Source organism: Lichenostomus cassidix, chromosome 3 (assembly GCF_008360975.1).
Source record: "Lichenostomus cassidix isolate B80296 chromosome 3, HeHo_3.0, whole genome shotgun sequence".
Lineage (NCBI taxonomy): Eukaryota > Metazoa > Chordata > Aves > Passeriformes > Meliphagidae > Lichenostomus > Lichenostomus cassidix.
The window spans coordinates 56,926,924-56,954,006 of record NC_139483.1 but is presented as its reverse complement, the minus strand read 5'-3'; the positions used below and the strand labels follow the sequence as shown (position 1 = coordinate 56,954,006).

The following is a 27,083-nucleotide window of genomic DNA, read 5'->3' as shown; positions in this document are numbered from 1 at the left end:
CCCTGGTTGATGTGGTGGTGGGACTGTGATATTATTTGTTTAATAATATTTTCCTCAATTCTGTTTTCAGCGTGTATTTGTTTGGGATTTGGATGAGACAATCATAGTTTTCCATTCACTGCTTACAGGATCCTATGCACAGAAGTATGGCAAGGTATGTGAGCTGTAAATTTCACATCAATTCACTGCAGCTATTTGGCCTGACTATGTATATGTTTTTCACCTCTGTTCTTTATGGCTTGGGTGAAGTTAGGGGGAAAATGTACAGTAAACCCTATTGTCAGAGGGCTAATGTGAAGAAGTCAAGGAGAGAAATGAGACAGAGACCTTAAGCACAATACATGAGGCAGGGCTGAAGCAGATGCTGGGAATGAGAGGAAAATTTATAGGGGAACAAGGATGAGGTTCCTGACGTGTGTTGGAAGAGACATTGCAGGGAGATAATAGATGAAGTGCACAAATGGAAATAACTGACAGTATCTGGAAGAGTAAAGGAAGGAATAAGAAATTGGGCTGGTGGGTGAATCTACCAGGAAATTTATGAGTAGAATGAGTAAGAATCTGACCTATTTCAATGCCAGCTGCAGATGTTATTCTTTGACTCCCCACCTTTTTCACTGAATTTTGGCTTCCCTTGGCTGGCTCTGAGGTGAGTAATACTGGGAAGCGAAACCCACTCCCAAGTAGTTTTAAGCATCTTCTCCCCTCCAATGAGTCCAAAAGGAGTTCAAGTCACAGAGCAGTGAGAGGGAGAGCAGGAAGAAGTGTGAGGGAGGCAAAGGGAGGCAGTGGCAGACTGTAGGAGCAGCACTTCCAGGAGCCCACTGGGCTGGTGATGGGAGTCCAGGGAATGGCTGCTTGGACGAGGTGAGAAGGACAAGGTGTGTAGCAACAGGAGCAGACTGATGGGAGAGGTCGAGCTAAAGGCCTGGATAAAACAAAAAGATAAAGCAAATATGTAGAAGCAGAAGAATGGACAAGGGGAGTGTTAGTATGCACATATATAGTTTTCTCTGTGCTGTGCTATTCAAGTGAAATTAATGGAAATGTATTTCTTTTTAAGAACATAACCATGTCCACACTGTGTCGGATAAGGGGCTTGTTTAGCATGTTTTCAGCATCTTTATTCCAGCCAGAATCAGATGCTTCAGAAAAGGATGTGAGAAACAGTATATTATAGAAGCTCTTTTCACTCCCCAACCAGTGGGTTAGAAATGTCTGAAGCCAGAACCTGTGGATTATAACTAGAGATGGGCCAGTCTTCCATGTGATCAACCTTTTGTGGTTATTAAAAGAGAAAGTTAACAGGAAAAGTCACAGGCCAAATGAAAAATCTGAATTTCTGGAATGCTAAGATAGGGATAGTTACTCATGTCTTGTAAAAAACAGCATTCCTTGCTTTGCAGCTTCCTTGCTTTGCAGTGCCAGATCTGTGCACATTTCAGTACTCTGTCAAAAAATCATCTTCTGCTGTTTTTCAGACATTGTAACAACAGTGACAACATTTCCAACTAATAGTTATCAAAACAAGAGAAAAACCTAGCTGAATATGAACTTTTGCATCACTTTGAGAGTAGCCGAGAGACTACCACTGAACTGTGTGTAGGACTTGCTGAATTGTCCTCGTGATAAAGTCATTCCTTTCATCCTTTTTTGATTGCGCCCTTAGGATGTTTCCTAAATCAACTTTAGCGCATAGTTTTAAAAATCAGAGCAGATTTTGTAGATCACAAAACATCTGTGGATAACTTTGGAAACTGTCTTGGAAAAGCAATAGAAAGGTAATTCCTCTTGCTATATTAGTAATGGCATATTAACAGACCGTAGTACTGACAGTAGATAAAGTCTTATGTAAACTGAAAGTATCTCAAAGATCAGTGAAATTAATGTAGTTATACTGCTGAGATCAACATCACTAAACAAATGTCTTGGATGACTGTGAAACAATTTTTTTTTCTTTTTTGTTCTGGTAGGTGACATCCACACAAGTAGGGAAAGGTGTTAATTTCCAGACTCTGTAGAATAAATGTAGTTGACTTTTTCCTTCCTGCAGTGACTGCCATTGCCTTATTTACATAGAATTTGTGTGATGAGTTATTACCAGTGAAAGTCAGATATTTATATTGTTGCCTGCATGGAGGCTACAGCAGTAGGAAAGGGAATACAGGAAGAGCTTATCATGGGCAGGCTTTAGCTTTTGCATGTCATTTTAGTATTGCCTAAATTTAGGGTGGGATGTGTCTGACCTAAGTGCCTAAGAGGTTAGAAATGGGAGAAGGGAAAGATCCCACAGACAGACTTCACTCAGTCTCTGATACATGACATATTTCACAAATATGGTCCTTATCTTTTCTGCATATAATTTCCATCTGTATACAAGGTCTTAATCCAGACTGAAGATTGGATTGTTACAAGAATTGGGTTGCTATGAGAATAAGTACTGCGGGAATTGTGAGGTTGTCAGCAGAAGTCTTGTTAGCACTTAGGTCTTTCCAAATTATTGAGAGAGCTGTTCGTCTTGGAAAGGTGATATAAAGTTGTTGCTTAACAATGAAAAAAGAAACAGGATAGTGTAAAATAGTGGTGATACTAAATTATTTAACTGTGGTGATTTGCTATCTGATTTTAAAAAATAAAGGCATCTAATGCCACACAGATGCTCAGCTGTGCATGCAATGTTCTTCCACATATCTTTCATGAGCCCTTTTTGTATAACATAATTAGGTTAATCACAAAAAAAGAAACCACACCAAGAAAAAAACAAAAAACCCTTGCAGGTTTCTCTTCTGTATTTAAATTTTCTAATGAGAATAGTGTCTCTTTAATGTGAACATTGCTTTAAGGGAAGGCAACTTCTTATACCAAGTGTGTTCACTTCATACTTACAAGGAGATGCTGAGTTTAGAGCTAGTGGGAATATACAAACAGGCAAGGATATTCAGTGTCAGTTCTTTCCCATCTAATAATTGACTTGCAAACTTTCATTCCTCCTTTTATCAAGCTTTTTTTCCTGTTTCTTTCAGTAGCAGGTGAAAAAAAAACTTCTGTAATTAGTCCTTTAATCTCTGTGTTCTGCTGCAATTCAGGCTGCACAGGGATGCAGTGAGAGGAGGTGCAGCATATTGTAGCCTGGCATAGGGATCCACATGTGAGTGCAGGAGCACTTGAGAGTTGCTGTTGTATCTGGAAAGAATCACTTTCAAAAGATGTCTACAGCTTAACAAGTGTTTGGGCTTGTTAAGCTGTAGAAAGAAGAGAAAAAGGGAAGTCAAATCAGCATCTCCACAAGCAATGAGGGCTTCCATTGGCAGAGATTATTTGGGAAGGCCTGGATCCAATAGGCAAGTTTCAGGCTGTGTATTTGTCAAGAAAGCAGCAGATTTCTGACTTACACCTGAGGATTTATGAAGTTGAGAATGGACACTCTCCTTGGTACTTTGCATGGTATGATAATTACTTGATGTCATCATTTTCTAGGATAATTATTTGATGTCAAAATTTTATATTAACCATGTTAATACAAAATTAGTGATTTGATGAAGGATGCAGCTGTAAGAATCTCATTTAAAAATAGGGCAAAATGCTGCTGTTTATCTGGACACTAGGAGAGTATAGCTTTAAACCCAATTGAACTTAGAGAGGTTTGGCCAGAGGCTGGCCAGTGCATCACTTCTACATTTAAAATATAAAGCTTTCCCAGAAGAATATTCCATACCTTGCTGTTTTGTACCTGTGGCTGTGGCTCTCTGGCTTCTGATTTTATTGGGCTAACACAGAAAAAGAGTAAAAACTCCTAACTACACCTGTGTTAGGTTTCAGGAAAGCTGTGTTGCCTCCCAGCAGTAAGAACACCTCTCACTTTTCAGCTCATTTGCTCATCTGCTTTGTACTTCATAAAATCAGTACACTTCTATTTTTAATTACTTACTGCAGTAGCAAATTGCAAACGTTGGCATTGGAGCTGTTATAATTTGACTTGTGTGGATGATGATGGTTTTTGCAGCTGAGCACCAGTTGACAGATATGGTTTTCTACAATGCTGAGCTCTTAAGTGAGCATTTGTTGATGTGACAGGACACGTGTTAGGAGATGTCATCATCTCTTAAAATTATATGAGGTACATTCTTATTCCCTATGAACATTGTGTATTCTTTGTTCCATTGCATTCCAGTTATTCTTGCTGTTTGAAGGGTGATTAAGCTGGTGTTTTGTCTATCTTCAAGCATTTATATTTCATTCATTTCTCCCAGGTCAATCCATAGGACAAGGAGTCCCAGATAAATGCTGTGACTCAAGATACAATTGGTTTAAAAAAGAATAAAATTCCTTTGTGAGGTTAGAAGGGGGAGAATGTGATTTGCAAGTGCAAAAATCAAAACTAATCCACACTTGATGATCATATTTTGCCATTTTTTATAACCTTGTGAATAACAGAAAGTAGTCAGGGAAGCCTCATTAACCTTGTGCATTTCTCTGGAAAGGGCTCAGAAGCTTTTTACTGCTCACTGTCTGCTTGTCTGATCATTAAACAGAAAACTTCGTCACCATTAACACCCATGATGACATTCCCAAATTCACTCATAAATATCCTCTTCTCCGCCTGTATTAATAGTGTATCTCTCATCACCTCCAGTTGTCCTCTCCATTCACTCCCTCCTTGTCTGAGAACTCTGAGTTGATTTTCCTACTGCCTTCTAGAGAGCGTGGAACAGAAACTCCCTATGGAGTACGTGAGTTTTCCTTCGTCAGCCACCAGATATGGTTATTAAGGAGAGATGTATTTATTCTCTTCCTCCATTGCCACACATGTGAATCTCTTCTGGGACAAGTGTCCCCTGTGAGAGAGTGAGTGCTGAACTTAAATCTGAGATTCCTACATAATGTAGGAAGTGTCTTTAAGCTAAAATGTTGGTACCTAACTTGAGCATTTCCACCTTTTCCCAAGGTCAGTTTTGTTCTAAGTCTGTTCAGGACAGCCACCCATTGAAAATCGCTTCTTAAAATTTTGATTGTTTTCTTGCTTATTTTTAAGGTTTCATGCATGCAAATTCCTGTCACAACGAATCTGCCTGACAGTCTATTTATCTATTTGTTTTCTGAGGTTTCATTAAAGTCACTTCGGCGTTTGAAGTCTTTTTTCCCAAGAAATGAATGTATTTTGAACATGCACTGAAATGTGACATTCCAAGACAGTATTAAATAGATTTCTTCCACTAATGGACACTGAGCTTTTGGGGCTTTATTCCAATTACTTTCCTCTTGATCAAAACATTTAAGTATTGGTCCTCCCAGGATATTTTTATTTACTCTCCCAGGAGGCATTCCAGTGGATGGACCAGTCTGGTACAGAAGTCCACAGACAGACAGTCTGGCTCCAGTTTAGTGCCTTCATCCTAATGTAACTAAAGTCATTTGTATTTAGGTGTACAGAAGTGTGTTAGCTGGTCTTGATTCTTCTGAATGCTAATGATATCTGGCTAACATCATACCTCTGCAGGCCAAAGAGTTGTTCTTTGTTCTGTGAATTATCTGGGGAAAACTTCCAGATTTTTTTTCTTTTAATCATTGTTTCCTCTATTGTGTGTGCTTGTGCAGAGTAGCACAAAATAGAATTTTGCCAGAAGTTCAGTCTGCCTCTTATTAAGTTTTTCAATTTGCTGTGTAAAATCTGTATCAGTGCAAGTTTCTTGCTTTCTTTTCAATGCTCAGTCCTTTGTGCCACTTGAATCAGTCTTCAACTTCTGCTTCAGGCTGAAAGACAAATAAAACTGTGATAGTCATGTTCCTCCATATTGTGCAAACACTATAAAACCATAAGACCCTGACAAATCTGATTTTTTGTCTATTTTTGTATGTGAAGGAAAGAGCTTAACATGGCAAGAGCTGGATGGAACATGATATTTAATTCTTGATAAACAGTTGCAGTGCAAGTTTTGGCCAATTTATTAAGAGGAAGAATTGTTCATATCTTGAGAATTCAATTCCAGCAACTCTCCCTCTCAGGAGTTGTTATGGGGAGATGCCATAGTAATTTTTTGCTAAGCTGAAATGAATTCCCTTTGCTTTGCTTTATTTCATTTTACATACAGTACCTATCAATCGCCTTCTCATGCCTTTGTCAAAAACAGAATATGGGAAATATAATTTTGATAGTAATAGTCAGGCATAATTGGTTACAAAACTAGCATTAATAAGAAAATCATAGGATCTTTGTCACATTTACGTCTTTCAACTACACCAGGCAAGGAAGGAAGTTGTCATACGTAGTTGGTAGTTTCTATAGAAACAAATTGGATTATAATGGAAAATGTTATAGCAAATTTCCGCATTCAAGTCTGCTTCTACCCAAGAAGGGGTAAAAAAAGGCTGAGAATTAAAAGTCTGAGATTCCACTTTTGAAAGCATTCCAGTGAATAACTTACATAAATAATAATGAGTTACCACCTGTGCATAAAATTATGCACATGCCTTAGTGTTCACAGAATTGAGGTAAAAAAGCATATTGCAAGTACTCTCTGTTAAATTGTATCTAGGGAGAAAAAATGTATCATTTACTGTGCCCAGAAAAGAAACACAAAAGAAGAGGCAAACTTGTTTATATGGGATGACATTTTGATAAAAGCATTATGGCTTGATGAGGAATCTTGTGAGTCCAGGGTAGTTGGGTGATTTGTTTTCTAAGTGCTTCACATGAGTTTTGCTAATCTGTTAATGTGTGTTCCTTAGTCATCCTCTTGGAAAACTGACATTTGTACTTGGTGCCACCTTCAGCCACGTGACTTTCAAATCCAGTGAACATTACTGCAGAAGGCAAAGTAGATGAAGTTCTGTTACTGAACAGTGCATTTGTTTTTTGCTTTTGAAAGTTAATCTAGACCAGTTCAAGGGTCAACATAAAAATATTTCCTTTCACTGCCAGAGAATTGGGTCTAACTTTGGATCATTACAAGTTCTCGAACACTGTTGTCCCCTTCAAGTACGACTTTTTCATCAGCAAGAGTCAAAATATGTCAGTGTTTCAGATTTAACCATTAGTTACTAAGTGCTTGAGTGCAGAAGCCATCTTTTATTCTGTCATTGCAAAGCCCTGGAGTAGTGAGTGTCTGATCCTGGTTGGAAAGCCTTTGATCCTAATGCTAACAAATGATCATTTGAGGTTTTGTGAGATTTTGTTGCTACATGCTAGTAAACGTTTAGACTTTAAATCTCAAGGTATTTAAGAAGGGATTTCTGAAAACTTGCTAGTGTCAATCAGACTTTAAATGATGTAGTATATATATATTTTTTAAAATATTTTGATGAGAAGAGGACCACGTGTGTTTCAAAAATCCACTGCAGTGTGTTATGCATAAAAAAATTAATGGAACCCCACAGGCTCAGGCATATGATTAAGGCAATAATCAGACTAGTTACCAGGTGTCAGTAATGCGTCAGGGACTCCTATTCTAAACCAAATGTAAGGTAACACAAATCTGCTTTACCTCTCTCCCAGCAAACCTAGAAAAGTTAAAATAATTACCTTACCTTTGCTGTACACTTAATGCTCTCAGACAGTGTTATTGCAGACGGGTAGGTTTGTGGTGTCTTGCTGAGGCAGAGCAATTTGATAGTGTGAAAGATGACCTATGAACAAATGCAATATTTTGAATGAATCTCACTCAGGGATAGGACTCCTGTGTTTCATCAGCAATGAAGGGATGACCTGTAGCAAACAAACAAAATTACATACACTTTCCCATTGCTGTGGACCAGCTAGAGAATTGTGCCACAGATTACACTTTGTTGAATGAATACCTACAATAAAGTCATAAAGAAGAAACCAGAAATTCATCAGTGAGTGCCTGCATGGAAGGGTAAATACAGAGACAGAGAAGGATCAAATGCAAGGTTTGAAGCTACATATGGGACTGGAAAAAAGTGTAGGAAATAAGCCATGTAGCTTCTAAGCGTAGACAAGGCAGTGATGATTTATCCAAAGGGAAATTCAGTTTGGGGAAATAGATGTAGGTTCAGAGTACCTTTTGTGTTTTTATAAAGAAGAGACATTAGAAATGGAAAGGCCTCTTAAGTCACACCTTCCTATCACAGCATTATGAGTGCTTACAAAGCAGTCATCTGGCAGGGATGACTGTATTTTCTAGTCCATCTTTACATGGCCCTGGTGAGGATTTCTGTGTGCCCCAAAATTGGGAAGAAAAGCTAAGACATCGGAGGAATTGTGCAGTGCACTGAGTGTCACATGGAGTACCTTCATCTCTACGTCTGCTGCTGGCTCAGTGCATGGGGTCAGAAAAACTAGTTACTGTTCCATGACCCAGCTTTTTTCTGCCCACAGTTTGACAGACCAGATACTTACATGTCTTTATAAAAGGCTCAGGGGTAAAAAATGGAGTGTATTCTTATAATAATAATAACCATCATCAATACTGACTTTCCTACATACATCTTTTATGCCTTCCCTGTTTCCAGTCTTCTTTATACTTGCTTATGTTAATGTTTGTGGCCACCAGGTCTCTCCTGTCAGGTCACATGGGGTGCAAATTCCTCAACTTCCAAAAAATTTGATTTTTCAATATCCACAGCTCCCCGAATTTTCTCGCAAACAGAGGTTCAGAAGTGCTTCTTATAGCATTATATTAAAATAGCTTAATACTAACAGGGTTTCAGGGAAATTTCTTACAGTGTTAATTTTTCAAAACACTTTGTATGCAGCAATTTTTAAATTAATTCTAATATAACTTGGAGGTATGTAAGTAGTTAACCTTGTTTTTTGTTTTTTAAGGATCCACCCATGGCAGTGACCCTTGGACTGCGAATGGAAGAAATGATTTTTAATCTTGCTGATACACATTTATTTTTTAATGACTTAGAGGTAAGAATCAAATGTAAGCACCAGTATTCCTGGTTTTTAACTTAGTGGCTTTGCTGTGCATTAGTGTTTATTGTGTGTGACATTTCATTCCTATGTAGTCTTTGGGTTTGTGAAACTCTAATCAGAGAGGTTAGCCGGGTGGCACGGATGTCCTGTGGCACCAGAGTCCTTCCATCAAATTCAGTGACAGAGAGAATATGCAAACTACCCATTCCTTTCTTTGTCCTGTAGCCATATTTTCAGTTTCCACATAAGTAAAGCTGTCTGCTGTCATCTCCAGGAGGGAAACATACGTGCCTACATCCTTCTCTTGAAGTTCTCCACGTTTGCTTTCAGTGAGTGCCCTCATTTGACCAGAAGAGACTGTTCTTCTCTTGACATACTGAGTAGCCGTTTGGCCACAGCCCCCTCTTACTTGTTCAGATGTAGAATAATCTTCATTTACCTCAAATAATGCAGCATCAGAGAGCTAGTACTGTGATAGATGTTCTCACCAGTGATGTCTCGTCACAAGAAAACCAGGAAATCACATGTATTGTCACAATATTCCCAGGACAGCCTACAACCATGTGTGCCAAGAGATGGGGTGAAAAACAGTTTTCAAATTAACCTAGGAGCTTTTTAGACCTTCTGCTGGTCTAAAGCAATTGTTTTCTTATTCAAAATGGATCCCAGACTTCCCTCCATGGATGGATATTTGCCACAAATGGCAGCTGGAAGACTTTGAAGTTTTGTTTAGAATCCCAGAGAAAGGTCTCTGATGAGTGAATAAAAAATATAAAGATAAGTAAAATTTTGCCATCCACTGGGATGTTGATTTTGTCTTTTGTTCCTTCATCAAGTAGGCAGTAAGAAAAACAGAAGGTACCAGTCTGCAGTTGTCTTTGTCATCTCTTGCAGACCTCATTTATTCTTAGCTCTTTTTAAGTCAAGAGACTGGAATCTGCTTCTCCCCACACCTGAACTGCACTTCCTCCTTGCAGCAGCAGAGTAAAGAGTAAAGCCCTGGACTTGCCTTTCCCAGTGTGTGTTTTATTGCAGTCCTAGTGAGTCATCCCTTGAAAATGCAAGTACATTCAGTGAATGTTCTCCTCTGGTGCCCTGTACAGGGAAGAGATTCCAAATAAATTTTTCAAAGCATTTCTTATATTTCTTTTTAGTAAACCTTTGCCCCTTGTATGTTCAGATTTTATGGGGCATGAATGAACTTTACGCCATTCTGTAGAATCTGTTCTTCAATGCTGTGCTGAGTTCAGGTTCAGCAAAATGGAGCTTTGCCCTCTTTCCATACCTATTAATTCTTGCTTATGGCCATTGAGACTTCATTCCTTTCTCACATTATTTATTTTCTCTGTAGATCACAAGTTCAGCTGTCATAGGTGGATCTTTATATTTTGGATAATCTTTGTAGGATGGTTTTAATACCCTGTCCAAAAACTCATACGCCAGCTCATTCCAGAGCTTGAACAGTTTCCAGTCTTAGATAAATCAAAAAATACTTCTTGGGGGCTGTCTTAGAGAGTCTCATAAATCAATCAGTTTGATTTGGTTAGAAGCAATTTATATATGTATTTAATAATCACAATTTCTAGGTGAAATTAAGTATTTTATGGCCCAGAATGCATCTTGGTCTCAAAACCAACTCACTTAAAAAATTACCAAAATTCCAAAGTTCATATACTGAAATGAGTTGTATGCATATGTTCCAGCATGTGCAAGAAGACCAGCAATTCTCTGTCTTCTCAGCAAACAAGATGAAGTATGTGGAGGCAGCTTTTAATATGCTGATGAATAAACCTGTCTCTTTAAATCTGTTTGCAGAGCACATGGCCATTACTGAATATAATAGTGCATCTGCATGATGAACATTAAGTGAATTCTGAGAATTCCCCAAGTCTGACTTGGGGTCTCTCCCTCATCTCCCCTTCTCTCCTCACCTCTCTTTTTCTCTCTGTCCTCTCTGTCCTCCCCCAGGGGAGCAGAAATGAGTGCTGAGCTGCTGATGATCATGGCCATCAAGCCACGAGACCTTCAGTTCTCATTGGAGTGAGTGAGATAGGCCTTTATTCACTAGGCAGACAGATTGCTTATCCTTTCATCATGTCACTTTTTTAATGGTGAGCCCTCAGGTCCCATACCTTCTGTCTTGCTTTCATCTTCAGCCCACAATAAACCTCTTGGCTCTGGACATGACAACTGTAATGTACTACTGAACCTGTATTCCTGTAATATTTACTCCAGTCACTACATCCTCTAAACTTTCTCTTTTTCCCTGTCTTCCTTGGTTACAAAAACCACATATCAGGTTCTAGTAATAATAACCAAGTTACTGAAGTTATCAGATACAAAAATAAAGTTTTCCTTCCTCTATGCAAATCTGTCTCGCTGCGATGATTGCTGATGCAGAAATTCCGATCTGCTGAGACATTCCCTGCTGACCCAGTAACCCATGTTCTAATCAGCCAAGTTGCACTTTTATTTCAGGCTAGGCTGTTCTCCAGCTATTGCATTCTCAGTGTATAAATTTTAGTCAGCTTGAGAAGTATTGCTTGGGAGGGCAGTTGGTGTTTTGCCATGAAAATAGGAGTCTGGGGCTCTAGAAAGTTCATGTGCCTAAACAACGCTTAGAGATGGGACTCAGATTTGTAATTATAGCCAGACTAAGGCATCCTGTTTTCAGCCAGGTAAGGAATAAAATTAAGTTTGTCTTCATATGCCAGTATTAATTTTAAGACAGCATTTAAAAATGTTGGTAGGGCGTATTATGCACACCAAAAAAAAAATTTCTGCAAATTGCAAGTAGAAATTCAGACATGAATCTACCAGCTCCTTTATCCCTCTCCACTCTCAGGTCAAAGAAGAAAAAAATTAGTATTAATTTCAAACAAACTGAATTGCATTTCCATTTTTATCATAATCCTAACATATTTTAAAGGAGATTTTGTCCTTTTTTTCTCATTAGAAATAGAAATGAGAAATAAAAAATAGGATTTAGGTAAGTCTCAGAGTCTTGGAGACAGGTAAAATTAGTTTCAACAGAGACTGAAGTCTGTATATTAAAAGGGTTTTTCTGTATAGCCTAAGAAAGCATAGTGCTGAATATCCCCTCATTAATAACAGTTTTGTGTTCAGCATGGTAGGGCAGTGTTTTTACTGGATAATGAAATTACTGTCCATTCCAGGATGATAAATTTTATGGATGATTTGTTGATTTTGTACTCTCAAATATTCAGGCTTTAAAAATTGCTGCAAAGAACTGACTGCACTCAGATTTAATTTAAATTAGTATTGCTTCAAGCAAAAGCTAGGTATTATACCTACATTTCTTTCCTGTATTTGCCCTAATGGAAATGCAATTTTATGTTTCTTAGTTTTCACACTGCAGTGACATGAGCCACTGTGACTTGAGTTTAACTAATACTGTAGCTAATGTGAAAAGTATTTTACCTTAATATTTAACTTGACAGAGAGATTGCTTTCTTCCCTTCTTTCCCATCACTGGTGTCGTTTAAAAGCAAACAGATGAAGTGTTGTCCGGTTTCCAGTTTCTTTTGAGAAAAGTAGAGAACTATCTCAAATCTGCTCAAACTGTCTGCTTTTTTCTTTTTTCATGGCAAGGTTTTTTTCACACCATGTCAGTTAATTTGTGAAAGGCAAACATTTTAGTTGAAGCAGATAAGTAAACAAGAAAACAAGATAAAATAAAACAAGGAGTGATGGGCAGATGAGCTTGTTTGTTGGTCAGCAAATGTGTACTGCCAGCATGTGGAGAGGAGGTGACCTGTGGATCCAGAGGAGAAGAGGAAGGGGGAAAAGGAGGAAGCTGGAGAGTGCTGTTGGGTTTGATCTCCTAGGTACTTAACAACCTTCTTGCAGGGACAAGTCCTCCTGTTCCTGGAGTCAATCACAGAATCTCAGTGAACAAACTGTGAGACAAAAAAATAAAAAAGTAAACAGCTGAGCTTTGCCACCCACTCATATTTAACTTAATGAAATTATCAGCAGAACAGTTACCTAGAATTTTCAAGGCTGGAACAATGTAGCTGAAAGGCTTAACAAAACCCAAACAGCAGCAGACACTCCTTATCCATCAAGGCTTTTGTGTGCCCTCAATTTAATTGGTACACCTTCAAATCCACAGGAATGATTTTTAAACTTTTAAACTTAACATTTTCACCAGTTCCACGGAAATCTGTGATGATGATGAGGAAGCCAGGTATTACCCAGATATTACCCAGATACTACCCAGATACTGCCCAGCTATTGCAAAATACAGAGTCAGAATTTTTCCCAGCAGGGCTTTTTGTCTGACTTTTGAGTTCCTGTCCTACACTGGGTGAAGCATAGTTGCATTTTTTCTGGAGTGTAAATAATGAATAAGGATAAAGAAATTAATTTTTTTTATTTCAGCTGCCACTTCCCCTTTACTTTCTCTCTTCATCTGCTATTTACATCCAAAAGTAGCTTCTTTAAAATATTCTACATCTCAAAATAATCTCAGACAGAACTAAAAAATTTTATTTCTCCAGCGAGGGGAAGAATGCATCATTTCTGTTCCTTGAACACAGCTGTGTTATTCTGTCTTAATGGATTAAGCCACATGAGCAGAGTTTGGCAACTCATTCTTTTAGCTTTGACCCAATATTTTAAATTATGATAGCTTGTATGATGAAATGAAATTATGTATTTGAAAATTAAATTGTGTACACTTGTTTTACACAAAATTGCCCTTTTTTTAACAACTTCATGCAAGTAAAAGTATGTTAAGTTTTTGGTCATTGCAAAGCAAACAAAGCAGAAAGATAAAATAGTAATTCCTCAAATTCACACTCTAGGAGCTTGTTGCTTGCATATTTGGAAATCACTCCTCTGTTCAGATTTATCCTTTATCTGTACAATTTACCACTATTATGAGACAAAGACTGGAAACTTAGAACTGCATACTCCTACATGTCACAGAGAGCCTGAATTAAGTGCTGACTTAAGTGGACGCAGAATTTTAGGTGTGTCTTTGGGTTAAGATGTTAGTTCAAGCAACTACAGAAAACAGTGATAAGATGCATGGTGGTTTGACTTACATATTTACTTTTGCTTTCCCCTTATTTTCTTATCTTTGTGCTGTAACCACTGTGTAGATAAGGATGTTTGATAGCTGTCCAATTATAAAACCATCTTGGATGGGAATTAATTTTTCCAATATACCCCAGTTCCCTTGAGTTGCTTCCACCCCTTCCACAGTCAGGAAGTAATCAAGTTCTGTAGGATTGCTGATTACATGTGATTTTCCAGCCAAAGGCACTCACATAAATTAATAGAAAAGCCTGATAAGTGTCCAAACTACTTAACATAAGTTTTATGCCCAGTGAAGTTCACCATTAATTGCTTCTAGGGAATTGGAAAATAAGGTTTATGTGATTTTCAAGTATTGGCATACTAGGGAGACTATAAATGAGACTGGCTATTTTAGTGGCTTTACAATTAAAATAATTTTACTCTAAAATCACAACAAAATTGCATATTGCTTTTCTAAAGGTCTGTTTTAGGTAAACTCTGTAGGAGTTGAAGGTTTTACTATGTTGATGGTGATAGGAAGCTGTGGGTGTGCACAGGCTGCCATCTTCTGGTGTAGTCAGTGACCTGCACTGGTAATTTCTTCATCTGTACTGAGCCTGTGGTGGGCACAGAATCATTAGGGTTGGAAAAGACTTCTAATATCATCTAGTTCAACCATTATCCCAGCCCACTGTGTTCACTGCTAAACCATATCCCCAAGTGCCACATCCACGGGCCTTTTGAACACTTCCAGGAATGGTGATTGCACTCTGTTGTAAGATAAATTTGTCATTTGGGTTTGCTTTCCTTCTTTTCCAACAGGAGTGTGATCAAGTTCATATAGATGATGTTTCTTCTGATGATAATGGACAAGACCTAAGGTAAGATACAGCATATTTTTTCTCCTTTCTTTTTTTTCTTTTTTTAAAGATTAAATAATTTGAGCATTTACAGGAATACATTGTATTTATTTTTACTGTATTTTGGGTGTTTGCAGTACCTACAGTTTTGCAACTGATGGCTTCCATGCAGCTGCAAGTAGTGCAAACCTTTGTCTGCCAACAGGTGTAAGAGGAGGGGTTGACTGGATGAGGAAGCTGGCTTTCCGTTACAGAAGAGTAAAAGAGTTGTATAATACTTACAAGAACAACATAGGAGGTGAGTTCAGCTGTCAGAAACAACTTTGAATGCTGGTCACTCTAAGCTGCATGGTGATGAACTCCCACCCAGGATGTGAGCCTGGGAATGGAAAGTGATGTGACTGGACCACAAGCTGTTGAAAGCTACCAACTGTAATGGCAAAGCCACACGCTGTTGTGCAGGAGAAATACAGTTGGGAAAACAAAGCAAGCTTCCCTTTAGCTTCCACAGAGCCCATTTTCCTCCTTTAGACCCAGCTATTCTTACCTCACTTGATTGGCTGAACTACTTTGCCTCAAAAATGCTGTTGTTCTAGGAAAGATGTTGTATAGTTTCCACAGCACAGATTGGTTGTGGATGGCCATTTCCATCCTACATTGTCATGATCTGGTTGGTAACAGCACTGTCTGCTAAACTCACTGCTAGATACCTGCTAGTATGTTTTCACCAGTAGATGCAGGAAGATTTTATCACTGCCATGCCACTCACCTCTTTCATTGCCACTGTATTTTACAGCTTTACTTACACAGCTGTGTCCTCGATAAGTCTGAGTCTCACAGGGACAAGAGCTTTCCTGTTAGTGTTTCAGTTCCTGGACTTGCTCATGGCTGCACCTGCAGTTTGTAGGTAATCGAGCAGCAGGACCAAAAGAATCTGTTCTGGAGAGTGCTGTGTGACTTGCAGAGACAGACAGCCCTTTTCTGAGGACGGGAATGTGTCAGCTGACCCCCTCAACAAGAGACTGTGAGAATAGGGAATATTAAAAGTCTTCAGTAATTCAGTCACGTATTTGCACTCTTAGTTCAGTCTTTCCTCACCACAGGATGAAGCAATAGGACCAAAGGGTGGTAGTAGAGGGCTGACTTTCACTTGCCCTACCTTGCCCTTCATTGCTGTTGTAAATAGAGTTTTTATATATTAATAATTCCTGAAACACTATTAACCAAAAATTAACTGGGCTTTCTTATATCTGCTAATACATGTGAGATTCTAAAGCTGCTGCATTTCATAAAACCTTTAGCACTGATAAGAGCACAAGTCCAAGAGCACAGCACAGGGAAACACACTGAGCGGAGCAAAATGTTGCAAAGGCAGAGTGCAGATATGTGGTGCACTGGATTAAGGTTTTTATGGTCTCCCAAATATTCTGCACCTGAAACATAAGCCATCCTTAGCAGGCAAGTTTCTTCTCTTATCCTCCACTTCTTGGCCTTTTTAATAGTCTTCTTAGCACATATGTGTCTGTTTATTTCAAAATAGCTGCAAGAAGGCATCAGAAGGCAAGATAAATCTATATATTTTAAGGTTGCTTCATTTGCGATTTTTGAAGCCAGACATCACCACTTGTTGGGAACATAGGGTGTGAAAGAGAAGAGGGATACTAAAGGTCAGGAAGCCTATTTCCCTCCTCTTCCAGGACCAAATCTGTGTTTAAAATATCTTGGTTCCAACAAATTTATGTCTCAACATTCAATAGGCTGGGTATTGTTAAATCTCTGACAATTTATATCCAAAAAAGAGATTTTGAGGACTAACTTTTAAAGACTAACTGAGATATGAGAGCATAAGATGTGCAGCAATTTCAGGCTGTAAATGCTGTGAAAGTAACCAACTACAATAGGACATGAAGAGAAAGCCATCAACAAACAAATATATTTCCACATGTGTAACCTGAGGTTCACACCTATGTGCAGAGTCATAAGCAGGGCAGTTTCAAACAGGCAGGTATTGCAAAGGCCAGTTTATTCTAAAGTATCTTCTTTTGTGACCATCTTCACCTATGAATCCAATGGCATGGATCTCCTTGTCACTGTCTCTGATAATTTGGGAGAAGCATAGGTGGGAGGAGCTGGTTTAAAAAATACATGTTTCTGAAAGGTATGCTTTGAAATGCAGTAAAGCAACTTGAATATATACAAAAAAATCTAACTAATCTGAAATAGTATCTGACACTGCTTGATACAGGGAAGTACAAATAAAACCAATGATTTAATGATCATTGAAGACAATAGATTTTCTCTTTGATATTTCTTCAAGTTGTAGTGGAATTTAAAATAGAAACAATGATCATAAACCCTTATGTATTACATCTCATACCTAATTTAATTCTATTTTTTCTTGCTTTTTTATATAAAAGGACTCCTGGGTCCCGCTAAAAGAGATGCATGGTTGCAATTAAGAGCAGAGATTGAAGCTCTGACAGACTCCTGGCTAACAAATGCACTTAAATCATTATCAATTATCAGCACAAGGTATGTATCTGAGTCTTCTGTAAAAAAAGTTTCTCGTTTTGGACATGTAATAGATTTAATTTTTTTTACATTTTAGGTTACAATAAATTAGTGCCTTTAAAGAACAGAACAAGTCTAAATGAGTTTTGAATAGGACACAGAAAATGTGGAAAGTGACTTCATTTTCAGTGATCCCATCATTTACTAAAGATAGTAGGAAATGTCTTCTAAAAATGTGTGTACACAGAAAGGGTATTGTAGAATTCTGAGACAGCTGTTAATTTATTATCTTGTGGACAGCATTCTCTGAACTCCACAGCTCTCTGTTCTGTCCTTCAATGTTTCTGCCTGTTCACAGTGTTACCTAAGTCCTGTATAGATACCAGAACACAAGGACATTTTTCTTCTGACCTTCCAAGCAAATCAGTATACCTTAGTACATATCTTTCGTTTTCAAAAGAGGAAAATCTCTTTTAACTGAGTTAAAAGTCTGGGTTCCCAATAATGAGACATAAAATGTATTTCTCGTCTGAAACAATAGAATTGTGAACCCTACTGCTTCTTAGTCAGCCATGCAATATGTATCTTACCAGAAATCCTTTAAAACCCTGGTTTTAAACCACAAAAAAGAAAAACATTAAGTCATCTTGCTTTCTGAACATGTCTGGGAAAAGACTCAATGTCAGGTGGGAGGAACAAATTTGGAAAGACATGAAAACCTCAATTCCAACATAACAATTTTTGCAATATGCTTATCTCTTAATTGTTGTTTATTTAACAGTGTCTTAAGCACTTAGGGAGGAAAAAAAAGTCACAAATTTGTGTAAGCTGTTGTGGTTAGCTCTGCATTTCTTTCTGAATTGTTAGTCTTTAAAGAGACATTTGGTAGTGAAGGCTAGTTGAGTATTGGTGGGTGAGTCTGGAAAACTGTTACCATTCAGTTGGGATTGTTAAATTATTATCTTTTGTCATGTCTTCGAAGAACTATAAACAATTACAAATCTTCTGAAGCTACCTGTGGTAACTAAACATTACTCATGTGTTACTGACAGGAAATTGAGATACATTAAATTGAAAATAGCCTAGGGTCTTGCTTGGAATTTGTGGAAATGCCAGAAAGAAAAATCACAAGTATTTACTCTCAACTCCATGTCCACATCATGGTCATGCTCACATTCCAGCCTGTGAGTGCCTAAAGTAACTCAGCTCGCAATTCTCTGGCCAGCACTTCTCCATTCAAATTTTGATCCTCACCGTTCAAAGCTAGTTTATTAACATGATCATTCTTATCTCTCCATCTTTTCAGAATTATTCTTACTCTTGAAACATGAAGAAAGAGCTGCCATTATGGAGAAATGTGTATTAGCTGTTTATTTTCCCCTGAATAAAAGAGTAATAATGTTTTCAAGTTCTCTTCACTCTTTTATTTTGCTGGTGGATACTGACAATTAATTGCCAGCATGAAAATTATGTTTTCAAAGCATTCACATGCCTTGTTTTGGAGGTAGTTGGTGGTCTTAAATGTCTGTATTTTAGTAGACCCATCTTCAAGGACCTGTTTTATGTAAACCACTGCAGAATATTTCCTACAAATCAGGTCTACATATTTTTTAAAGGATTTTGCCAGAGGTTTTATGTACATTTTCTGTGAGTGATGGTGCTGAGCAGCTCTACTGTGTGAGTGAAAGTAAATGTTGAGGAATCCTTAATATGCTCTCCACAGCTGGTTCACCTCATCAGCATTTGGGTATTGTTTTTAAACTATTTAAACTTAAACTATTTCTCTCATTTTAGGAGTAATTGTGTAAATGTGTTGGTAACAACGACCCAGCTTATCCCAGCACTTGCAAAAGTTCTACTATACAGTTTAGGAGGAGCTTTTCCTATTGAAAATATTTACAGTGCAACTAAAATAGGTAAGAAAATTACTCTTTCATCCATTCTGAATATACTACATTACCATATTTTTTTGCCAGAAATGAATGGATTCCAAAACACTTCCCTGACACTTAGCAGTTTCAGTTATAAAATTTAGCTATTGCATATGTTCAGATGTGTTTATGTCAAAGAATTCCAAATTCACCTGATTTTCAATGATGCCTAAAGGAATAAAAATGCTGAGCAAAAGTCTCAGAAACTCCTCAGTATGGTACAGCAAACAAAAAACTTGCAGAAAAGAATGAAGAAAGCATTTTATGAATCCAAATCTGAGCACAAGATCTGTTAAATTAGCCTCTGCTCAGACCTTCAGCTCTATGCAAGCTGGGCCACAGCTTCACAAACATTTTCCCAGGGCATAGTATGTCAGTGATTGCAGTGACAACTGTTAGTAACAGAACCTGTATTGCTGGATAGCAAAAGGGCAATTCCCCATTGTCTTCATAACTGCGTGCCTTTCGTGTGTTGTGGTTGGAAAGGTATGGTTTCTGGAAATTGCATCCAAAATTGTAAGCCAAAACAAGCTGTCATTCCTGTAGAAGGTGACACAGTGTACAGTGACTGATAATTTGGCAGACTTTGTGATCTACCAATCATCAATTCAAGAATGCTTCATTTCTATAACTATGACAACCTTTATAGCATGCTGTGGGATACTTCATTGATAAATTCATTGCAATATGATTCCTAAATTATTTTCACAAGGGAAAAAGCAGTGCATATTCTAGTAGTGTCAGGAAAAACTATTACCTCAGTCATCGTTTAATTTAATTTTTTCATTGCTACATCATTCCTTATTGCAGATATATTAGAATTCAAATTTCTGCTTTCCTTGTAAGAATATTATTACAGTCATAAGGAAATACTTAAATTCAATCATTCGTTCACTAACCTATTCGTTTTTGCAGTGCTGCTAATTCCTTTATCTTAGTGGATTTCTTGTAATGATTAAGAGATCTCGTTTTACCTGAAGCATCTTGGTGTCACTAAGGTCACCCATTGCTTCTTACCAGATTTGGCTCTAAATCCCGAAGCTGGGAACTTTTTAAAAGTAGTAGTAGCAATGTCTTACCACTGCAAAAAATCCTTTTTAAGGCTTCACCATAACTCACTTGATAGCTTGAATAAGTAGTGCATTGTTTTTCAGGCAAAGAGAGCTGTTTTGAGCGTATAGTGTCCAGATTTGGCACTAACATAACTTATGTTGTGATTGGAGATGGCCGAGATGAGGAACATGCAGCTAATCAGGTAACTTCACTCTGAACTCTTATCTCATTTATCTTCCAGGAAAAGAAAGTTGCTTTGAACGAATAATGCAAAGGTTTGGCAGAAAAGTAGTATATGTTGTAATTGGGGATGGTGTAGAAGAAGAACAGGCAGCAAAAAAGGTAACCTGTCTTCTGAAATGTTGGTGTGATACATAGCTACTAATGCAAGCCTTTCTGTTTGCATTTCTGTCAGTGTTGCACAGAATGACCAATAATTTCAGTCCAGAGATGCAAGGCAACAAGAGCATGATGAGATCAACACTTAGAGTAAAATGAACCATTTGGATTCTAGCATTTGCTTCACTTCACTTGGGAAAGAAAAAAAAATCCCACAAAATGATTTTTAAAACAGATGGAAAAATATTGCAGCAAAAATATTTGAAAAACGTCAAGCAAAGTAAAAAAAGAAATAGAAAAGGCTGTGACGTGATAGTTGGGTGGTGTTTTTCTTTAAATGCTGAAATTGGGGATGTTTCAAGAGAAGTCTTCCAGAGAATGTGGAAAACATCTAAAGGATTGTGCAAATTTTTTTGCTAAGATAGATGAAGATCCATAGTTTACTGGAGCATATGTGGCAAAAATAAAATTTGCTTCAAGAAAGGCATATCTACTAAAGAAAAAAGAACACAACATTGAGATTCTGCACCAAATCTGTATTTCAAAAATAGAGCTGTTTTTTAATTTTCTTATGATGATAATTCAAGTCCATTTTCAGCAGAAAAGTTTTTTATTGCTCAGAAACAGATCAATTTAGTAGTTTGTCCCATACTTCCCAGTATAACCCCTGGAAGTGTGCAGAAACTGAATTTTTTTGCTTCACAATGCCTGTACAGGACAAATTGTGTAAACATAGGTGTGCTAGGAGTAGCGAAATAAAGCATGCTCTTAGCTTTGTAGTTGGAGTGAAAACAAAATGGAAATAACCAAAATGCTCATTCCAAATGGTTCCTTAATATAGGTACAGTACTGGTGATGGGTCCTTTATAATTTTTGCTAAACGATGGTGGTTGGATTGTGTGCTTTCTGGTTTGGCATGCTTTTTCCTTAACATTGGCTATATTGCATGGATAGATGTAGAATTCAGAGAGATGGATGAATATAGCACATTACAAGTAGATCTAAACACAACATGGAAATGTGGGACTTTTTCTATTCTGATGAATTGTTGAAGGAGAATGGTGCATATATCTGCATCTCTAACAGACACTGATGCTTTGTGAAAAAAAATTATCTCTTCTCAAGCTAGAAATGTGTTATTTTCTTATCCAAAGAGATTTCTTTCTCCCCCTGGATGGAGAAAAAATGTAATTCAGTTCTGTTTTGAAGTGTTGAGTGAGAAGCATCTTTTAATGGAAATCTTATAGGCCTTGAAACAATCATTCAGTGTTTTGCAGTCAAGTAAGTGGAGCAGCAAAGGATTTCCTATTGCTCCTTTGTATGGGCTTGCATGCTAACAATAAGTAAGTAGCTCTTACTAAGTAACAACCTTTTTCCCAAAGAAACTATTAAGAACGGCTGTCATCTAATTATTTTAACTTCAGTTGATCTGCTGTGCTCAGATCTGTTTGGGTCTGATTTTTGTCAGTACTTCAATAGCAAAAATCAGTCCAGAAACACAGTGATGTAAAATAGGTGGTGGTAATCTCTAACTCTCCTCATATGTCATATACCGCCCTGTGTCACGATGTTCATCTTTCCTGACCTTTTCCCTCCTCTGACAAACGCAGCACAACATGCCTTTCTGGAGGATATCCAGTCATTCGGACCTCTTGGCTCTCCATCAAGCACTGGAACTAGAGTATTTGTAACTGTGTTCTAAAGTTGGCGATCCTTTTTTTATATATATATATTTCAAGTACACTGAATTTTTATGTGTGATTCAATGCCTCTGGCTTTACACATATGAATTGTCTTAAGAAGGGAAGAAATATTTGGAATTAAAAATTCCAAAGTGAAGAATTCAGATTGCTGAATGAAGTTAAAACATTAGTGCTACGTAAGGAAGCTCTATGGTCTTATATATGCAACGTTTTAAAATGAATCAAAACTGTGGAGGTTGCTGGTACACACCAAGTGAGCCCTGACAGGAGTGAACAAAGGACTCGAACTGGCAAAGCACCAAAACGCGTTTCCCAGCCAACAAGGTGGTGTTCAACAACATTCCTCAAAATGGGATATATTCTCAGCACTGAGGTTTGAACCAGACTTTAGCCTACCTAACCCAGAAAATCTGAATTGGAATGCACTCAGACTGTATAATGACAATCCTGTCTAGACCTGTAATTTGTGTAAATTATTGATGAAAATAATTTACTGTGACTTTATTAGCAGCTGATTTTGGAAGTGGATGCAATTTTTCTTTCTTTTGGGGGTGGGCAGGGGAGGGAAAGGGTTATATGATATTGTCTCTTTTATAAGTTTGGCAAACAGAATGTGCATAATGATGTGTTGTGCCTTAAAGAGAAGACTGTGTTCGTGTGTTATAATGTAATTTTGGTTAAAAACTATGTAGATAAACAACAAAAACCTTTGTGATAATTTTTGACATGACCAAATTTGAAATTCAAAGAAATCAAAGAGCAGGGCTGCACCAAAGAATTTAAGTATTTGTTGCAGTAAGAAAAAATAATAAAGGAAAGTTTGTGTTTTTATTTGGATTCTGAATAATTCCACTGATTTTTTGAAAAAGTTAAGAATATATTGGGAGGTTGATACTGGGGACCGCTACCTTGAAAGGTAAAAAAAAAAGAAATAGTGTTTAACACCTTCGGCATCATTTCTTGATTCTGTAACAAGAGAACTAAGAGCCATATTCATTAATTACCAAGTCCACTGAAAGCTGTACGGTGAGTGCAGCTGCTGTGTGTAAAAGAACAAAGTTCCACCCAGCAGACAAAGTGTTCAGGTAGCATTACTAGAAGGTGAAAATGGAGTTAAGCCCAGATGGGGAATAAAACACAAGTTCATTAGGAATGAAAAATTGCTAAAGATGCTCTCATCAGTCAGATGTGGAAATGATGCTACATTTACCATATTCAGGATCAACACAAGCTGCTGACATTGCTGGCTTGATGACATCAACCCTTTCAGGAGAATAGTCCGCTTCAGTAAAGAAAACGGCATTTTGGTAGCTTTTCCGTTCTGTTCCACATTTTCATGTATTTTGTTTTGGGTCAGCGTGATTTTTCTCATCCATTTTTGATTGCTCAACAGTATTACACAGGACAAAACCCTAAAGGTTTTGAATCAGAAATTTCAATAGCATGTCAGGCATCTGCAGAGAGGATAAGGAGGTGATTTTTGTGAAGAAACATTTAGAAATATATCACCTTAACTTTCATAATTTCTGTTAAAAGTTATGGTCCATACAGCGATAATCATCTTGCAAGTTTTGAACAAGCTACCTTTCAGCTATGGAAAATGAGCAAGATCCATATTGCACACAGGGCCCTCAATGCCCCACGTGGAGCTTGAGCACTCTGAAACAGCAGCAAGTGGTTTGTCTCTCATGGCAGAACATGGAAACTGCTTTTTTGATTTTTAACACTGTATGTGGAGACACCTGATGTTGAATGTGTACTGACTGTCTGAAGAGGTATTTGAAGGTTAAAGGCAAACTCCAGGATGTCTGCACAAGCACAGTACTCAGCACTGAGGTGAAAATCTTCCCTCTCTGTGCTCTGAAGCCATCATATGTCACAGTTACCACGTAGTAACTTTGTCCATTTAAACTTTGGTGAGCTTTTAAGAAAGATATTTGGTAGGTGAAAGCCTGGAGCCACTACAAGTCCAAGGCAAAGCTCCTCCATAAATTCATAAAAATGGGATTCCTTTGCTGTGTTGGAATTGGATATACAAGCCACCACAACAAACTAACAATTTTTTATCATTGGGCAGTTTAAAGCCATCACATGAGATTTGCCACATGTGAAATCACTCTAGACTAGATATTTGGGTGATAGATTTGTGTGTCCAAAAAGTAAAAATTATGCATACTTTCTTTATATTTTCAGTAAATACATTTGTCATAAAAAGCCATAGTATGGCTTTTTGTAGTTTTTCAGGTAGGAAGAAAAAAAAGTGTTTCTACTGGAATGGGAAAGAAGTTTGAAGCCCTTCTGAAGTTCCAGCATTGCATAAAAATCTCAATGTAAAAGACATGATAAAACAAAAAATTTGTATGATGAACTAACTTTTTTCTTCTGCTTTTTTTTTTGACGAGTCATAGTGTTATTTAAATGCATGAAGCAATATTATTTCTCAAGTTATTTGTTCAGCTTTTCAGTGTTCTTTTCCTAATCAGATGTAAGAGCAAAAAGTAGCCCAGCAACAGACATTGGTTCTTATAAAAGGTTTGCAGTGCCTTCATTGGAGTTGTGCTTAGCTTTCTGTGGCAGATATGGCTCAATAATTATATGGACTTTTAGAGAGGATACGGAGGCAAAAGGAGGGGAGTTTTACAGAGCATGACAAGGTTCTGTGTGCTACCATAGCAGAAGATAATTGTAAAGACAAGTAATCCACAAAAACATGCATCCGAAGAAAATTTAAGGATGTAGCTCAAAAGCCTTTGCTTTTAAAACTTTAAAACAAAATTTCAGAGCATGAATACTCTCTGCTAAGTAAACATTGCTATATATCTTTAATAAAAGTGTGTAATAGATGCGTGCCTTGTAGAGAGAAATTAGTCTGATATATTTTCCTGCATGAACAATACAGAGGAGAAAATAACCAAGGCAGAGACAGTCACGCCAGACTGTTCCAGATGGGCCTAAGGAGATTAAATTGAAGGTTGGGCACTTTGACATGGAGTGCATTTTAATTCAGAAGCATATTAATCAGAAACTACCTTCCCTTCAGCCTCTCCTCAACAACGAAGATTGAGCACAAGGTCATGTTTGGAAGTATTTTGGGCAAATAAAATATAGAATAAAATGCCTTTTGCTGATACTCCAGCAGTTCTCAGTGCAGAACTTGAACAGTCATTGGGCATTTGAGTAGTCAGCTTGCAAATTAGAAATGCTGTGTGATTGCAGTAATGGGATAATATCTTCAACATAACTGTGCAGTTCAGTAAAGGAGGGCAGAAAGAAACTAAAAAACATGCTTATTTTTAGATGTCTGTGGAGATTGTGCACAAAGATATAGGTAGCAACAAGCTCCCAGATCTGTTTTCATTAGAATCCAGTGTGAGCAGCAGTGTTTGCATCTGAAGCAGATGCAGAGTGTGTTCCAGTGTAAGCATTGGCAAGGGAGATGAGGCCAAATTGAAGTCCCCTATTCAAGCACACTTCATCTTGGGGCAGATGAAATCTTGTATCCCATTGGAATTGCAGAGTTCATGGAGAATACAGACTTGACCCATGATAGGAAGTCCAGGTCATAGCAGTGAGGTTGTATCCAGATCCAGGGTTTCAGTTTCAAAGTCATCTGCTTTATATGATTGACACCAGGCATATGCTGTAAACGAATATGGTATTTAGTATCTCTGAAGAGGAGCTGAAGTGACATAAGCCAAAATCCCAGCAATAGCAGCATTTTGGAGATTTGAAGCCAAGGGTCTCTGTCATGTATTAGCAGATTATAGTTTATTAGGGCCTACCTAATTTAAGAAAAATGTAAATTAAAATCAAAAGCTTGTAAAATTATGTACATCTTTACTATTTCTCAATAAATACACTTGGAAGTGTCATTTTCTGCACTATACAATGTTGTAAGTTGTTTGGTTTGTGGTTGAAACCCTCCGCACGCAGTGTCTCTTACAGGAGCCAAGGGTGAGCTGGGACTCTTGACTCCCACACTGCCCTTGTCCTTCATGCCTGGAGCAGCCCTGAGCCATGTAGCTGCTCTGGTACAGTGTGGCTCACCTGTGGATTCTTTGTGGGGTGCAACCTGTAGAGAGAATCCCTCCTGCTCTGCACCAAGGCTTCCTCACCAAGAGCACCAGGTGCCCTGCTCCGGATGCAGCCTGAGAGATAATTAGCACCTCTCTTGCAGTGTTCTTGAGGCAAAATACAAAACAAACCAATTTGATGATGTAGACACACAGTGTATTCATTTTAATCCCCTTGACAGTTCATGCACTAGCATTATGCTAATACCTTTATGGTCGTGGGTTGTTCAGGACACAGACTGGGCTAGTGAGGGGCAAGTAGCCTGTCCAGTTGAAAACCATCCTTGTGAAACTCTCAATGTCTTTGGCAGCAGTACTTTGTGTCTTAGTGAGGTACTGACTTTGGTTTAAAGGAAGCAGTCCCTCCACAGTCTGCTTGCACAGGCCAAAGTGGGATTACAGAATTGTCAGCACACACAGATGTGACATTATGATCTTGGGAACAACACGGCAAGTGGCACAGCCTTGGTAGCCACAGTGAGTCAGCCGCAAGAGGCAGCTTGTAAATAAAACTTGGGCTTTTTTCCAAGGGGTTAGATTAAAATATGTCTCACACAAACACAGCTGTTCTGTAGGTACATCTGCCACCTTCTCAGTTTTAGAAACAAAAAGGAAGTTTTATTAAAAATCAAGTGGACAAAATACAAAGAAATATCCTCTAATGGGCAGACAGACCCATAGTAAACAGT

General features: G+C 37.9%; 1 protein-coding gene across 15 annotated transcripts in view; it reads left to right on the top strand.

The window, feature by feature from the left end:
* EYA4 (EYA transcriptional coactivator and phosphatase 4) overlaps positions 1–26,210 on the top strand; it is a 143,282-nt gene extending 117,072 nt beyond the window's left edge. For 11 of the 15 annotated variants that reach the window (XM_085055916.1, XM_085055909.1, XM_085055912.1 and 8 more), the window contains 8 exons: positions 71–154; positions 8,783–8,872; positions 14,747–14,805; positions 14,922–15,082; positions 17,202–17,316; positions 19,090–19,211; positions 20,521–20,621; positions 22,229–26,210. In XM_085055916.1, the coding sequence (XP_084912042.1) occupies positions 71–154; positions 8,783–8,872; positions 14,747–14,805; positions 14,922–15,082; positions 17,202–17,316; positions 19,090–19,211; positions 20,521–20,621; positions 22,229–22,309 (813 nt within the window). In that variant the 3' untranslated portion in view covers positions 22,310–26,210. Of the gene's footprint in view, positions 1–70; positions 155–8,782; positions 8,873–14,746; positions 14,806–14,921; positions 15,083–17,201; positions 17,317–19,089; positions 19,212–20,380; positions 20,482–20,520; positions 20,622–22,228 lie in introns of all 15 variants that reach the window. The other 4 variants (XM_085055917.1, XM_085055910.1, XM_085055914.1 and 1 more) reach the window with 1 other exon arrangement.
* The last annotated feature ends 873 nt before the right edge of the window (positions 26,211–27,083 follow it).